Consider the following 17498-nt stretch of genomic DNA (forward strand, 5'->3'; position numbering starts at 1 on the left):
CATTCTAGGTGCCTAAATGCTCAGCTCCTTCAGACTAGTGGCAGCAGCAATTAGCAAACACCTGGTGGAACTGCACATCTGCCAAGCTCATCATATAAGCTACTTCTCAGTGGAACACCTCCAGGAAAAGTTGTAAATGGAGAAAATTTGTTGTGATGACTTCCTGAAGGCGGAGTTTCAGAAAAAGCAGAAGCTTCTTAAAAAGACAGAGGTCCAAGTTTAAGGCGTTAAATTGCAAAGTCAAATTTCTTTTAAGTCATGTTTAAAAAATATGGCATTTTATAACAACTGTATGTGTGTTATGTGCACATTGTAGTTGGGCACCAGACCATCTGTAACCTTGCAGTATAAACTAATGTAGACAGTTGTATGTAGTGAATACATTGCTCACACATAGACAGAAATACAAGTTCTAAATGACCTCAGAGCCCAGACAGAAATGAGCTTCTTGATATCACATTATGAAATCAGTTTTTATTCTGTTTTGCCTTTTTACAACAGTATCACTGATAAGAATGATTTGTCTCAGAAGCGATTGCTTCCCCCCCAAACATCTCTCACATGCCAAGTCCAAATAAAATTAACGACAAGGTTGGCTTTCTTTACAATCACATCTGAAATGCTTCAAATCAGTTTGGTAAAAGTAGTAGCAGAACACTGGAATAGCAAAACAGATTTGGCTGGCGTTGCGTCTTCCCAACGTGTTTGGTACATAATAATCTGCTTGGTACAAGATAAAAGAAACAGGTAAGAAACTGGGCTGAAAAGCCGCTAAAAGAACGGGGTAAAGTGAGAGAAAAAATATATATATTTGGGGGTGGTGGGGTTTAAGAAAGTCGAGAGATCGGTCACAACTCCACCCGTCTCCTCTTCCTCCCACGCTGGTTCAATCTGAGCATGTGTGTCGAGTGTCTGGGGTTCTCATACACTCAGGATCTGTTCACTGTGTCAGTCAGACATTTTATCATCAAGTCCCGCTCCATCATGTTAGGATGGTGTCGTCGATCTCCTCGTTGGAGTCTGGCAGGCTGGCGATTTTCTTCAGGGAGCGGCGGTGACACTCTGACAGCAGTTCGTTACTCGCAGAGTCCAGAATGGCAGCAATACTCTGGTGAGCAGAAAAGACGAAAAGGGTTACAGTTCATCTGAGACGCTGGCTGCGTTTCCATTACCAGTGCGCACAAAAAAATGGTCAAAATTCAGTTAATGACAAAAAATATATAATTTTGCAATTGTATGAAACGCAAATAAAACCACGCACGAATTAGTTTTTTCATTTGATAAGTCATTAGAAAACATGCAGCGACATCAACCTCCTACTACTTCCTGTCATCTTCTTCGACTTTATCACCATTAGTAATATAGAAAGGGACATTGTACAGCTCAAGCTAATGAGCTAATTCTCATCTGTAGTTACTTGACATGTTACAAAAGTGAACCATACAGTTGTTGATCACGTGACACGTGTGATGTGAAAAAAGTATTTCTATTGCACTTTTACGAAATACACAAATTTTGTGTATTTTTGCGTACAAAAAAACAAAATCCACGCAAAAACCTACTGAAAAACAGAAGCTTTTCCAAAACTGGAATGTCTATTAAAGCTGCAGTATTTAACTTTAATAAAAAAATATGTCTACATATTTGTTGAGACTGCTATTAAGTAGAGACAACATGATATGAGAGACAGATATCTGAGAAAAAAAGTTCGAGCTCCTCTGCCTTCTCCCAGTGCTAACTAGTAACAACCAATCAGAGCCAGGAGGCGGGTCTTAACGCTGTCAATAATCTCTCTGTGTGGCACTTGCTCTCTGGTACACTGCAGCTAGCATAGTCTGTCATGAATGGTCAGGCTAGCTAGCACAGCCACTGATGACAGCAGATAAAGAGTTTTCCTGTAACTGTAAATCGTTTCTCCACCCTTTGCACAATTTAGCAGGGAGAACACGAGGTTGATCGACAGCGCTAAGCCCCTCCCCCTGGCTCTGATTGGTTGTTTTTGGTTGGGAGCGGTGCATTTCTTCAATAGCAGCTCAGCGAGAAGATTACTTGTCACTTAAACTCTTTTACTGTATTTTCATAATCCCAATATGCGTGCCTATACGGTCAATGGAAATGCAGCCACTGGCTTTACTGCGGGAATATCATTCGTGTGCGAGTAGCAGCAGTAAATTGTGAAACCCACCTGCATGATTTCCTCTCCTTGGCGGAGCCGCAGCAGGTTGACGATGGTGTGTTCGCTCTGGGCTCGGACCGTGGTGTTCTTGTCCTTGGTGTTGTCCAGCAGGCTCTTCAGCAGGGGCTTTATCAGGCTGGGCTCCATGGAGGGAGTGGCTGGCTCTCTGAACACCCACCACAGCACTCGCTCCGACACCAGCCTGATGTCACTGGACTGGTTCTGAAGACACTGTGGGGTGCACGTGGTCAAAACACATCACAAAAAAATATCTACTGCAAACTGACTGCATCAGAAAAAGTTACAGCTGACATCAGTGTATGAGACGCTCTGGCAACAATTTCAGTTTCCATCAAACTGGTGAACGAGGTCCTGTTAAACCCCAGCAATAAATCCTGTGATTTATCCTCTCAGATCCATTCAGTTCAACTAAATAAACTTGTACATTGAACAGGCCACCGTTTATTTAACATTTGCTGATTCGTGACTAAAAGGAAATTAATTTAAACTAACTGTAATGTCACAAATCAACTGTTTCCCCATAGACAGCCTCTGCTGAATCCGTTCTCAGCGATGTGATTTACAGTCACAAAACACACAAACCAGATCATTTCTGTTCGCCCACTTCTCCCTTTTTCCTCACCTGCAGGAATAAAAACAGGAAGTGAATCTGACTACCAGCTGGACGTGAAGAGTTCCCTTTGTCTCACCTTAACCAACTGTGTGATGATGCGCTGTGAAACGCCACTGCCTCCCTCCATCCTGAGATGATGCCTCATCAGGAAGCCCAAGGCTCTGATCCCACTGGTCGCAATGGGGATCTGCAGGAGGAATCGCATTGGTTACGGAAACCCATAAAGGTCAATATTAGAATTTGCTAAAATGCTTAAATCTTTAGAGGATAATATATAGACGCGTTGCAGTATGACGTCACACGTACAAATCCCTCAGGGTGTCACCTTTCACAAGGCAGAAAAAAGTTTTCATAAAAAAAAAAAAAAAAAAAGAGGGAGAAGGAAGTAGGTCAGCTATGATAGCTTGGCTATGACAACCTTAACATGTAGATGTGCTGTGGAATTCGGTGTGTTTCAGTTCAGTTAAAGAGAAAAAGGCGACCCACACATCAACTCTCTGATAGATTATTAGTAGAGCAGCTGCTTACATTAGCTAATCAACCACTGCTGTGTTCAGGCGATCGCCTCTTAATGTCTCAATATAAACATGAAGCATGAAAACATGATGCTGTGACTGACTGAATGTTCAGTTCTCTGTGTGGGAAATGAATGGATGTTTTTGGTGTTGAATCCTTGATACACTAGTGGAGCTGTTGTCAGTCAGTTGCTATGGCAACGGGTCTGTGTGACACAGACAAGAAAAATTAAGAATGCAGGTGGTTTTGAGTTGTTCTTAAACGTTTTTTCTGCCTTTTTTTCCCCTTTGCAGTGGTGCACTGCACTAAATTAATATCTACATTTCCTTGTTTCATTCTGTTAAACGGATTTGTTCTACCGCAGCAACGCCGCTTTCAATGGAATTGAAAAGAATAGTCTTTTTTGTTTTGCCCACGTGCAAACATTTCCAGACCTAAACAATAACATGCGACGGATCTATGTTGAAGCTGCGCATCGGCTTCGGACCCGTTTGCGCTCACCCTGTCAGCGGTGGCATTGGTCAAAACCATCTCGGTCACGGTGTCGCAGTAATCCTTCCCACTCAGCTTCTCAGGAGCCGACTTCACCGCTATGGCCAGGGCCAGGCTGCGGCCGTGACGCACCATCCAGTCCACGCCGGACACGTCCGCTGCAGGGAGGCAGGAAAACGTTAGCTCTGTTCTGCTCACACACACACACACACACACACACACACACACACACACACACACACACACACACACACACACACACACACACACACACACACACACACACACACACACACACACACACACACACACACACACACACACACACACACACACACACACACACACACACACACACCCAGCAGTCAAGCTGCCTTGGGCAACATGGGTACCATAGAAACATGATACAATATAATGTAATTACACTTAAAAAAGGAAATTAAATGACTCTTTTTCTTTGCTTATGGTAACATACGAAAACTTTCTTAATATAATATCCTCCAAAGAAATCTGTTGATTAGCCGTTGGTGCTGGTGGCAGCATGAGCGTTGATGGGGCGAAGGGGCGGAGCTAAGTACAAGACAAACATGAAAGAAAACTGCAGGACAGCAATCCTAAATATACAGTCAGATCTACAATGCGAGGCATTGATCAAAGTATATTCATCCATATTTATACATTAGAATGTCCCAGTTAAAGTCCAGAAATCAATTCCCCAGAAAATGTGTGATAGGTCTTACAAAATGATGTAAACATGTGCTTCCTATGCGATCCCACTGACTGAGATAACATTTTTGATGTGCAAAACAAACAGAAACATTCCCAAAGCAGATTGTGAAAAATGTTCACTGCAGCTGAACACAAACGCACACCGCACTTTCCAGATCCTTCTTTGTAAAAAGGCTTAGAACTCATCAAGTTCACCACTATGCACCACTGTGTCACATAAGACGCTTGTGTATATGACAAAACGAGGAAGAAAAAAAAGCTTTTATTACTTAAAAAACAAACCTAAGATGTGTTGAAGCAACACACTCTTCAGCTCCTCTTCCGACAGGAAGGCGCACAGCTCACCAATGCAGCCTGCTGAGGCCATTCGAGTAGCATCCTACACACGCCCACACACACACACACACACCCACACACAGAGCAGACAGCCAGACAGAAAGAGGTTCTGTGTTACAAAGAGACATGAAGAGTCTAAACCACCTATTGAGAAAACCACATCCTCTCTTTGACTTCCGTTTCCCCCCCCCCCCCCCCCCCCCCCCCCCGACTGTGATCAGAGAGAAAACGACTCCACAGAGCATTCCTCTGCAGCGGCTGCTCTAAGCTTTTGCTTTCTTTATTCGAGTATTTCTCGGCGTGTACAGTAGCTGCTGCAGAATCTGCATCAAACAAAAAACGCGTGAGGCCGCAGATTTAAGAAGTCTGGCTCGGCTTGACGTCGCGAGCAATCTCCCCGTTGCTATCGTACCTCGTCGTGTCCCAGCATGCCCAGCAGCGTGGTGGTGATGTTCTTGCGAATGGCTGGGTCCACTTTTGATCCGGCCCCCTGGATGACAAACCTCAGCGCTTGGAGCATGGTTTCCCTGCAAACACAAATAGCCACACCCCTCAAATAAACGCACGGGGCCAAAAGTACTGAAAGCTTTATTAGCTTTAACGTGAGGAAGAAAATGAGAGTAAACTGTGAAGATGTCATGGCTTTCTGCTGGAGGATTGACGTCTGGACAACCCATATATTTGTTTGCCGAGGCAAGACTTACACATCAGTAAACACATACAAATATAGATATGATGTAAAGGATATTTAAGACTCGAGCTGAAGACATTTAGGGAAAGGTGTCAAATGCAGAGTTATCAACTCCACCGCTTTTCATGTTTTGCTTGTAACACAAAAATGAAGCTTTGAGACTCAACTCAAAATAACACCAATTAGATTTGACCGGACGCACTTAAACCATTACTTTTCAAGAATAGATTGCAGAAGTGATCTTTATGACGAAATATCAAAAAGATGACGGAAGTTTCAGCATGTACTAAAAATAATAAAAAACAAATATGCTGAGTTACATCTCTCTTTCTTTTTTTTTAGCATGACTTTCCCTGCCAGTGGGAAAACGTTAGTCTGGAAGTGGCTTTTAAACCACATGTGAACTGTTCTTGTTAAATCTCATTTAATCTTTATTGCTGTTTATCTTCAGAACTCATAGCACCACCAACCTAAGAAGAGACATGAACTAAAATCCAATGGATGAGTAAGGAGGTGCAGAATGATCAGGGTACAAAACAGAAGCAGGAAGAGACCAAATGGAAGCACATGGGCATAAAATAGTAGCAGACATTCATTAGGATGAACTAAACTGCAGCTGCCAACTCTGCTTTTCATTTATTATTACCTGGTTTAGCATCTAAATGCCACCTTTAAAGTAGCTGCTAAGCCAAATGATAGCTGTTCTAAGTAATGACACTATTATCAGTGTTAATTAGAAATTTCTTCACTTCTCAACCTTTAAATGTCTGCATATGATTCCCTGACGGCCTCATTTTTCCTAAAACTCCTGAACGCAACACTCACTTGCTCACTTCACTCACCTCTATCAACAAGAAATGATGATGGACTTTGACATGAAGGGTTCTTCTGATAAATAAGGAGCATTCTCATCTCTATTTTCGTCTCTTGGCCTTTTTATCTCAGAGTGTCAGTTCTGGGGAACAGCTGCTGGGTGATTCATAGGGCCATAAATATTGATCTGGTTATTACAGCGTATTTATGTAAAACCTAAAATAGTGCCTGTCGTATGTTTTTTGTTGCGTTATCGGCTTATAAAGAAAGAATAAATGCTATCGGTGTTATCCTACATTATCTGTATCCTTCTTTCTCTCCTCTATTTCTCACCTACTTCCCTTTTTTGCCTCTATTTTTCCCGTCTCCATGACAATTGCATTTGAAGTTACCTCTAATAAGGTTTTACACGCAAATAAATCAATCCAGTTGTGAAAGTACATCAGTCTGGCTTCTTTTCAGCATCCAAACAACAATTCTGATTGCTACACAACCAGTCAGGACACTTAAAAAAAGAAAGAAAATCTGAAAACTTGTTATTGTGGATGTTACAATATGGAACAAATCTGTTAGAGTTAGATTATTGGAAAAAAATAAAAAATAAATACAAATGTCCAAGACAAATTCGGACTTGTTGGCCGGAGTGCACACCTGACTCCAGAGTCCTCGGCGTTGCGAATAGCTGAGAGCTGCTCGGTGAAGAGCGGGTCCACCTTGGTGTGGATGGAGACCAGCTGACCCAGAGCCTCGGCGGCCCTCAGCCTCACCGCGCGGCTGGAATCCTGCAGCGCCTTCAGGAAGGTGGTCTGCAGCTGCGGTAGGAAGGGCTTCAGGGCGATGCCCACCTGTTGACGGAGCGTGGCAGATTAGACACCGCGGACCTTGAGGGATTTCGATGGCGGGTTTCTTTCAGCAGCTGAGAAGAAGAAGAACCTTTGCTAGCAGCAGGGTGAGAGTCTCCAGCAGAGCGCTCTTCACCGTCCAGGCGAAGCGATCTCCCAGGATGCGAATGAGGGGTCCTGTGATGTTCACTACGGACGGGCGCAGCGCTTCGGGAGAGGTCAGCTTGATAACTCCACCCAAAGCTTTCGCTGCCTCCTCTTTCTGCTCGGGGCTGCCGGTAAGGACGCCTTCCCTCAGGACCGACAGGATACACGTCACACCCTGCCACCAATGGGAGGAAAACACTCAGACGTTTCAAAGGAGAAAAGTTACTCTCTGCTGACGATTGGTAAAATAATTTAGGCTTTGCACCAAACCTTTTATCAAGTCTATGCCATTAAATTCTATCAAGTATGTTTCAAATTTAATTCAATAAAAAGGATAACAGAGAGGACATTAATGTGAGAAAATACAACATTTTGCTTTGTGTAAATGTTTAATAAAAGCCAGCAGTGTGCAGACGTTGACTAATATAACTCAAAGTAACTCCTGGTTGGTGCTGACCTTTTTTGAGTCATAGTTTGTGTCTGAACATCTCTTTCAAACGGATTCACCACAGAATCAGATGGGTTGAGTTACGAACTTTGACCACTTTCTTGCACCATTTAAATCATTTCCTTTCCCGGCAGTGCTGCAATAAAAGATGAGCGACTGAAATGTTTCCTGATTTTAAAAAAACCAACAAATCTCTAATAATCAGACTGTGCTTGATTGGTTGGTGCAATTCAGCCTGCCACAATAAATTTGGCTATAGATGAAATTATTGCAATAATGTTGTTTTGAGACCATTTTTAAGTAATGTTATGATAATTATATAAAAATGAAAACTGGCACCCTCAGAGATCAATGAAAATTATTTTTTTTCTAAAAACACTGAAACTGGAAGATATTTGAAATATTCAAAAAAGCAAACAAAAAGACGGAAATAAAAAACCACACACAACTGAAGCCATATTAAATAGACTATAAAGTCTCTGTAAACAAAATTGACTTTTAAAAACTATTAATGATTAGAACGTTCAGGATTAATTGATTTATTGATTATAGTGACAGGGCTAGCTAGCTACATGGCGCTTATGTTGGTTTTCACTGAATGCTACATTCTTTTTACACTCTGGCTCAGCATCTCTATTTTGGCCTCATCTAACTGAATGTGGTCTGTTTATGCTCTTGTTGTGAAGAAATTTGACTTGTTGCAGCTATTTTTAAAATCAAACATAGGAGCGTAGGAAAATGACAAAAAAAAGCTACGATTTTTGAAAATATTTAATTTCTTTTTCACCTTAGAGCAAGGGTGTTGTAACATTTTGTCAATTGGGCCAAAATTGTCAGATCAAAAGTACTTGAAATAATAATAAAAAAACAACAACTAAGATTTCTAAAAACTAAAATCACCAAATATGATGTGAGTTTTTTATGCACTTGTTTAATCACTAAGCATGAACTGCTGTAGTTGAACAAACAGTAATCAGATTTGTTTTTGTAGAAACGAGATCGTAGATCCAAAACTTCAAATTGTTTTTGAACGTTAAATGAAAAGCCTCCAGTTTTCTCAATATTATTTTGGGCTCAATTAAAGAGAACTGAAAAAAAATTGAATAAATAAAATTCATCCATTCTCAGTTGAAAAAACAGGATCAAGACTGGTCTTCATTTGAAAATAGTTGTTATATTCAGTTAAGTTTTCAGATGTAGACAAGTCAATGTGGAGATTTGGTTCTAGTTACTGTGACAACAGACAGGAAGCTTGGAAAAGATAACCACTTTGTGTTGCATCTAACGTTTTAGTAAGCAGATTTTAAATTAAAAGTTGTAGTTTTATCCTAATTTATTTAATTCATTCTTGATTTGTTGTCAGTGGGCAGCACAAAATCAGTCCAGGGGCCACAAACGGCTCCCAAACTCCTCTTTGAAACATGCTTTAGAAGAATAACCTCCATGTTGCATTTGATTGGCCTGTCAGGCTGCCATTCATCCTCTACTTTCTAATGGAAGCAATACACAGAGCTTTTTCAGGTGTTTTCTGTGTTGGGAGTTTTCTTCTCACCTTCTTGGGGAGGCAGAAGCCGGGCAGGTGTTGACCTTTCACATCAGCAGCGACTGCTTTAATGTCACGATGCAGGTCGTCAATCAGCGCCAGCTGACTGCTGGCGTCCAGTTTCTGCACCACAAACGCCACATAGTTACTGCTGAGTCCACACAGTCGGCGTTCTTAGCAGAAAAGCGTTTTAAACTTTCTGTAACCTTGGTGATGGAGTTGATGGTGTCCCAGCTCTGTGACAGGACCTCTGGATTGGAGTCGTTCAGAAGGCGGATGAGGCCCGACAGCAGCGTGCGGATGTGGGCGCTGTAGTCCAGGCGGGTGCGAGCGAAGTAAGCGTTGAGGATGGTGATGGCGGCCTGCCGCAGGCCGGGGTCGGCGCCCCGCGTGGCCTCCAGCAGGTCTTCGATGATGATCCTCTGACCCGCCTCGTCCTCCACAGACAAGATCACGCTCTGACAGCTGCACAGCTCCTGAACGACACAATCAGGTTTTTTTTTTTGTTGTTTTTTTTTAGACTTTTCAACGCTTCTAACATGCAGAAAGTGTTGACAAAAGAGGTTGAGGGATTGATTCATTTATTTAACGTTGGTAGAATAATCACCAACATGATTATCAGTGTCAAATGTTTATTTATTTATTTAAAACATTGCATTGAAACAAATCAAATCTGCTAAGACGAAGTGTTCTCGGGAGAGAATAATAATCCAGCAGGAAACCAGGGCAACGAAACCAAAAATATTATTTTATTACCAGCTTTGCTGTTTGGTCCCCTTAGATAAAATATATTTTTAGGTCAAATATAAGTTGTAAAACTGGGGACTTTATGCATTCTGTACAAAAAATTTTTTATTAAAACAAGCATTTTGAGCAAAGTAGAGTAAAAACATTGAGCATTTTGACATCATTTCTAAACAGCAGCAGAAAGTGACCGTAAAACATGAACAGCATTTCATTCAACTGAGTTTGAAAAGTGAAACTTGTATGAACTAATCACACACAAACATATTTTATCCACTTAGTGAACTTTGATCATTCTGGCTTACAGCTGAAAGGAACATAATTTTTTTTACCCTCCACTAAACTTTCCAATAATATTAATTTAGCTCTGTTTGAACAGCAAACCTCTTTATCCATAAGCTTTGTGACCTACTGTCCTCGTGGAGGATCACAACTGTCAAGTCGCGTTCTAAAATCTGTTTTTCATCTAGTGTGATGTTATAACTTTCATAAAAACTGACAGTCTTCATGAGCTGTAAGTCATAATCATCAAAAATTACAGGAATAAGAAGCTGAAACGTGTCTGCATAACTTTTGATGATTGAAATGCATTAAGTTTTAAATTATATTCCTACTTATTGAAATCTGCCTGTAAATTGTCAATTAATTTATTATTTATGCTAGTAAAGTGGATGAACATAAAGAAAGAACAAACAGCTCCAGGACTATGTACAGTTCAATAAAGGCAACAAGTGCCAAAATAAATCTTAAAAGAATGTATGAACAGATGCTGGATGTACCTGAGCTTCTTCCTCTGTTCCAAGCTTCCCTTTAAGCGAAGACAGGAGGGCGGGCAGAATGACGCCCAGGTGACGCGTCAGAGCGTCTCCTGCCACAGCGGAGAGGAAGGCCAAAACCCGGGTGTTCACAGGAGGAGCGGTCAGCTGCAGGACAAGGAGGAGGAAATTAATCACAGACACAAACTCCAGAAAGGACTGAAAGAGAAAAACTGACCGACAGCTTACCTTTGGAACCAAATAGGGCAGCACAGAGCGGCTCTTCACTGCCATGACTTGCTTCAGTCCATCCAAAGCAAACTCAGCTGTTTCTTCATCATCCTGGGAATAAAATAAAAATAATAATTACAAGAGATGTTAAGCATATATAAACCATGACTTTTGGACTGATCGTGTTTCTCACCAGCTGCTTAAGCAGCGTAGGCAGGATGTCGTCCAGCGCCTGGTGGCCGATGGTTGCGTGGAGCTGCTCGAAGGTTTTGGCTGCAGCCTCTCTGACCTCCTCTAGGGGGTCGCAGAGAGCCTTCCTCACAGTGGGGACCAGCGACTCGGAGAAGACGAGCACCTGTTGAATGAACGACGCCGGCTCAGTTGAGTTTTCGCTTTCATCCCAACGCTTCCGCCCGTTTCCTTGAACGTACCGCATCCTTGCTGGTGGACTTCATGATCTCGCTGAGCCCGATGCAGACGCCCTGCCTCTCGGCGCTCTTGTCTGAGCGCAGCCCGTCCTCCAGGATGGGAATGATCTCTGGGAGAATTTTCTCCCCCAGCTTCCTCACGAGGTCCCCGAGCGTCCGAGCGGCGATCTGAAACCACAGCAGTGGCGGAGAACGCCACGCTTTGAGGGCTGATGCTACCAGCAGGCGTCGCAAAAAACAAACAAACAAAATAAAAACAAAACCAGCGGGTTTCTACCGTTCTCTTGTCAGGGCAGGTGGAAGCCAGGAAGCCCAGCAGGAGGGAGAACAGGGTTGGGAGGATCTCCCTCAGGGTCCTGGGGGTGTTGGAGACGACGATCTTCCACACGTGGAGAGAAGCCTGTCGGACGACCAGCTGGGTGTCGGAGCGGCCCATGTACAGGCCCGACAGCACGCGGTTCCGTCGATCAGCTCCCAAAGCAGAAATGATAGCCTGAGAGGAGGACAGGGAAAGCTGAGACCTTCATAACCCAAATACTAACCACAGCCGTGCCTCTGTAGTAGCATGTAAATATTTGGGGGGATGGATATGCTCTGCAGTGGATTCATGAGGGGAAAGGTCTGCTGACTTTGTTGGATGCGGCCGTGCCAAAGTTGTCGTCCTCTGAGGCCGTCTCCGTGGTCATCTTTCCCGTTACTCCTGAAATGTGGAACAGCAGATCGCCCAGCAGCTGGACTGAACTGAACCTGGAAAGCCACAGAAGAACTTTCAGTCATCAAGATGCAAGAGGAGGACGATTTATCCTGCAGCCACTCATCGGGCTGCAACAATTATTTTAGAAATCGATTAATCCATGGATTATTCTGACAATGAATTGGATAAAAAAAAATTCTGCACATTTTTCATTTTACCACATAAAACCTTTGTTGAACAAAAAAATTGAAATGCATTCAAAAGTGCAAATAAACAAGCAATACCTTTTTTTAAATAAGAAATTGATTTCTCATTTTAAAAGGTAGTAAGAAATTCTTTCTTCTCATAACTTTTTATGTTGCTTTTTGTTATATAAAAAGCAACAACATAAGATTCCTTAAGTGTACATTTGTAGCAGTCTGCAGCCAAAAAGAAACCTCTTTTTTCAGCCCTTTCTTTTAACTTTTCACTGTAGTTGTAGGGATAATCTGGCAATTAGTTTTGAATTAACTGATTAATAATTGGATAGCAAAAAGTGCTTAATAGCAGAAGTTTTTTGTTTTTTTTATCTTAAATGCAAAATATAACTTTTGTACAGTTTGGGCCTAATTACTGCTACTAGTGTGAGGTTCTTTCAGAAATCAGCAATCCAGTTAACAGCTGTCGATTACTGAATTGGTTGACGATTACTTCAATAACTGATTAATTCGATTAATCGTTTCAGCCCCACTGTTCATCGCTGATGTTATGCTCTGACCTGATCCTCCACAGATCGTCGAACAGGCCTTGTTCCAGCTCAGGAAGCAGCAGGGCGATGGCGGTCTCGGCGTACATGCTGATGATTCGCTGGCCGGCTCGCAGTGCCGTGTCCCTCACGTACTCGTTCTCGTCAGCCAGAGCCTGGCAGACGGAGTCAGAGGATACAAATGTTAAAACCAGGGGTGAGTTCATGCAGCGTTTTTATTTCAGAGAAGATTCCAATATTGCAGCTTTGACTGTTGGCAGATACCGATATTGGCAGGAAATGTACACAGTTTTATTACTTATGCTGCAGCATGCAATGTTAGAAAAGGCTTGATCAAGTGGTATTACTCAAACAGAGAGCTATAGGTATGAGAACAACTGATCCACTGATTACACTGGTCAACAGCCAAAAGAAATGTCTAGGGTTGTTCAACTGTTTCAGGGTCATTTTGATGAGCTGAATCCAACAATCCCATTGGTTTTACTCAATCAGGTCAACTTTCTGAGCTATGGAGCAACATGAGCATCAAAACTCATGACTTGGTCTCACATCTGGATCGGTTTCCTGAGAATCTGGATCAATGAGTGACGAGGAGGAGGAGAGACTCCATCAGGACAGAAAAAGAGATGGAGACAAAATGTTCACTTCACATGGACTTACCCTGATCAGTGTTTATTATTCAATTTATCCCAAGTTTGTAACATTTAATTAATACACTCTATTATAAAAACTTTTTTTTTTCCTACAGCCTTTTTGGGATGATAAATATTAACAGAAATGAACAAATAATGTCACAAAAATTTTATTGATTTAGTGAGAATATTGGATTTCTCTAAATCAAGTTAGAATAAAAACCTGACCTGATGGAGAAAAATGGATGTCATTTCTGGAGTCAGCATGCAAAATAGTCCTATTTCAGTTGGAAACAAAAAACCCCCAACAACTTCCAAAAACAATTTTTTGTAACTTAGTGTTATTAACCAATGTGTTTCCATGTTTATCTGCATCCTGGAAAACCAAATGTAAATCATTCTGGAATTGTGATCAAAAGGCCGACAACAATCATTCTAAGAGCAGAAATGACCACGGTTCTGATGCCTTTGATTTAGATGCAAGTCAATATAATCCGACGCTCGTTTTTTGGCTGATATAAAATTTTTGGCTAATTAAAATTCAAAAGCAAAAACTTTCCGATCGGGCAGCACCTTGAGAATGCAGGGGATGATGGGTCCCACATAGGGAGTGAACTTGTCTCCGAAGGTGAGGGGTAGGTAGATGAACATCATGATGTAACCGTCTCTGACGTGAGAAGCGATGTCCACCTTACTGGCAGTTTGCACCACATCTGGCATCAGCTTGTCCAGCTTCTCTACCCCGAGTCCAGCCATCACCTCAGCCAGACCTGAGAGGACCGTCAAAACGTTTTATCCCCGACACGGGCGAGCCGCAAGATGAGACTCCTACGGGTAAAGAGGAGGACTCCTGACCTTGTGCAGCTCCGGAGCGGTCTACAGAGCTCTGCTCGGACGCCAAAGTCTCCATGAGCCAAGGCAGCAGGTCGTCGAAGCAGGACTCTCCCATCCCCTTCACCATGGCGCCCAGAGCCTTGGCCGAGACGGTACGCACCTGGACCGGGGAGGACATGTTTAAATTTCATACATGGGAGGTGCCCGTCAATATTAGCACTGTGATCATGTTTGTGTTCACTAGGCACACCTCAGGCACTGGGTCCAGCAGAGACGCCTTAAGTCCAGGAATAACACTTGGCAGGTAGGGCGACAGATCCTGTAGGCAGCACAGCATAACGTAAAATATCACACATTTTTACAAGAAATCATTTTTGAAACATGATTTTTGAAACATGATTTCAAAAATCATGCAACTTAAAAACTACAAACCTTCTGGTCAGTGAGAGAGTACATGTTGCCGATGATCTGGGCGGCCATCTTGCGAGTGTCGGTGGAGCGATCCTGAAAGGCTCTCTGGACGATGGGCATGATGAGAGCCAAGGAGGGGGCGTCGATGAAGTGCACAAACTTGGTGTCCAGCAATGTCTGCAGGCACGTCTGGGTCTTCCTGGACGGGTCGGTGAGGGCGTCCAACAGGATGGGAGTAATAGCTGAATGAAGAGAAAGTTCAATAACTGGTAGAGATGATCCAGTCTTCGTGGCCAATTTATAATTGCCGCTTTTGTAACGCTCTTGATTACTAAATTACCTGACAATTATTTTAATAATCAATCAATCATGATCAATTTGATTAATTGTTTCAGCCCTAGTATGATGCATTCACTGATCAGAAAAAAGATCAGATTTTTACCGTCTGATCATGAAGTTAAACCAAAAAAAAGTTATTTGCTAATTGCTGTTGGCTAGTCTGAAGGAGCTGAGGGGTGGAGGGCTTGGAAACAGCTTCTCCGAGGAAGAGCTGCATCTCAAAGGCAGAGCTTTTGACCATTCAGCTTTGCACAGCTGAATGGTTGCCATGGAGATTAAAGAATTTCTTAAACATGCGTGAAGGAACCAAGGCAACCCTCCAGGTATGTTATGGAATAACGAGACGGAAAGCTCAAAAAAGTCGATTTTACAAAACACTGCTCCTTTCATGACTTGAAAAGCTGCATACGTCTAGTTATCTTTGTGTTTCATTGTACAAACAACAGTATCTCTATGGCGATAAAATGCAAGTCACCTACCCAAGATTTCTGGGTTGCGAATGACCGAGCCGATCTGTCGGAGAGCCTGCTGGCCCGCCTTCTGCACCTTGACGTGGGAGTCAGTCAGCACCTCCGTCAGCTTAGGCACGATGCTGGGCAGGCAGGAGGAGAGCTGCTTGGGCGCACAGTAGGCCATGGCACCCAACAATTCCACCGAGCCTGGAAGCAGCGGAGACGTGATCGACTATAAACTTTATCACAGATCGCATAATGAAAATCTTTTCTGAGTTTCTGTACACTTGACAGCAGATAAACAAGGAAAACGTGTATAAAACGTGGGACGATGAAGAATATTTCAATTCTGCAAACATTCAGTTTTCTGTTGTAGTTTCCTTAAAACCACCAGTAGTTCATCACAATCAGGGATGCACCAATATTGGTGCCAATGCCGGGATGTCCGATATTAATATTGTCATTATGGCTGGTAACAGAAATTGTATATTTTTATATATACATTTATATATTTCACTACACTTTCAAGACCTTGAATAAAAGCACATCGCTGACTTCCCCACTGTTCCTCTGCTTCAGTTAAACTTCCAACAATCCCCACGCTGCATCACTATCACATGACCAAACAAATATCACATGACCAGCCTCCTCCAATCCCCTTTCGTTAGGCCATGTTTTGTTAATTGTTAAAAAACTGATATGTCTTAAAATGACTAATTTCAGCTGGTAGTGCTGACATATCATGCATCCCCATAATAATCAGGATTTAAACCTCTTGTGCATCTTACCTGCTTTCGTCCTCCATGACTCTTCCTCCAAGGCCACCAGCAGAGAAGGGAGGACCAGCTTCACGCCGTGGGCGCTCAGGTTCCTCATCACAGCCTTGGCGCAGTCGTCTGCAGCCTGGAATAAGCAACAATCAGAGGGCAGAAGTAAAAAAAAAGAAAAGAAAAGAAAACATTAAGCACGAAATCGAAAACAATCTATCCTTTAATGATTACATCCAGTAAAAATGGAGATGCTTTTTAACTGAATCACAACAAAATAATAGTATCAACTTCTGCATTCTAAAACCTTTCCATGTTTATGTTGGTTGAGCGGCAACTAGACTGCGGCCTCTTACCTCCCTGACATACTGGTTTCCATCTCCAAAGCACAGCAGGAGGTGCGGCAGCACATGGACCACGTACGGCTCAAACAGCTTCCCCAGCATGTTGCACAACATCTCAAAGGCAAACAGGGCTCCTGCAACCACACCATGTTCCACATGCAGATCATCTCCGTCGTGTGTTGATGAAAATCTTAGGATTTTTTTAAGATAACATCTGTCTATTTAGCACCCATGAGACATCCAGACACTTGAACAGCTCAGCTGGAGGCGGAGACTAACTGTCAACCTGAAGAACCACAGTGTCAGACTCAGAGGAGCTGACCCTCAATCACAAAACATCTTCAATAAAAGCTTCCATTACCTCCAGTAATGCTGAAAATGAATCCCCGTTGGGTCTTTCAACAGGATAACGAACCGAAACGTGACCAAATCCACAGAGAAACGGTTCCGCAGACAAAATATGCTACAGGTGCACCGACTGCAGGTTTTGGCCGATGACCGATTTTCAAAAGCGTAACCTGAAAAAATTCTGACGGATATCAATTTTTTTGTTTTTATTGATCCCTAAAATAAATATTTATCACATCTCAGTTCTCAGATCTTAACTCTATAGAAAGCCAGTGTGATGAGGATCAAACTATATTCTATATATATATTCAAGAAAATTTACCAGTTTAAGTTGAAGGAAAAAAGGTTATTTTATTAAATATTGTATTATTTTCCCACAGAATAAATGCACTCAAATGTTTTTTTAA

At 42.4% G+C, this 17498-nt stretch overlaps 1 protein-coding gene across 2 annotated transcripts in view; it reads right to left on the bottom strand.

The window, feature by feature from the left end:
• Positions 1–440: 440 nt before the first annotated feature.
• The window catches only part of gcn1 (GCN1, eIF2 alpha kinase activator homolog), a 39325-nt gene continuing 22267 nt past the window's right edge, over positions 441–17498 (bottom strand). For both annotated transcript variants that reach the window (XM_005802112.3, XM_023342203.1), the window contains exons 34-57: positions 16756–16877; positions 16421–16535; positions 15660–15839; positions 14863–15083; positions 14681–14749; positions 14452–14590; positions 14170–14366; positions 12977–13119; positions 12155–12272; positions 11803–12018; positions 11529–11693; positions 11291–11452; positions 11116–11208; positions 10891–11034; positions 9574–9843; positions 9377–9490; positions 7321–7551; positions 7039–7232; positions 5296–5410; positions 4830–4926; positions 3828–3976; positions 2887–2997; positions 2186–2407; positions 441–1108 (exon numbers count right to left, since the gene is read on the bottom strand). In XM_005802112.3, coding sequence (XP_005802169.1) covers positions 983–1108; positions 2186–2407; positions 2887–2997; positions 3828–3976; positions 4830–4926; positions 5296–5410; positions 7039–7232; positions 7321–7551; positions 9377–9490; positions 9574–9843; positions 10891–11034; positions 11116–11208; positions 11291–11452; positions 11529–11693; positions 11803–12018; positions 12155–12272; positions 12977–13119; positions 14170–14366; positions 14452–14590; positions 14681–14749; positions 14863–15083; positions 15660–15839; positions 16421–16535; positions 16756–16877 — 3713 coding nt within the window. In that variant the 3' untranslated portion in view covers positions 441–982. The remainder of the gene's footprint in view (positions 1109–2185; positions 2408–2886; positions 2998–3827; positions 3977–4829; positions 4927–5295; positions 5411–7038; positions 7233–7320; positions 7552–9376; positions 9491–9573; positions 9844–10890; positions 11035–11115; positions 11209–11290; positions 11453–11528; positions 11694–11802; positions 12019–12154; positions 12273–12976; positions 13120–14169; positions 14367–14451; positions 14591–14680; positions 14750–14862; positions 15084–15659; positions 15840–16420; positions 16536–16755; positions 16878–17498) is intronic.

The sequence above is a fragment of the Xiphophorus maculatus genome, chromosome 11 (genome assembly GCF_002775205.1).
Source record: "Xiphophorus maculatus strain JP 163 A chromosome 11, X_maculatus-5.0-male, whole genome shotgun sequence".
NCBI classification, from domain to species: Eukaryota; Metazoa; Chordata; class Actinopteri; order Cyprinodontiformes; family Poeciliidae; genus Xiphophorus; species Xiphophorus maculatus.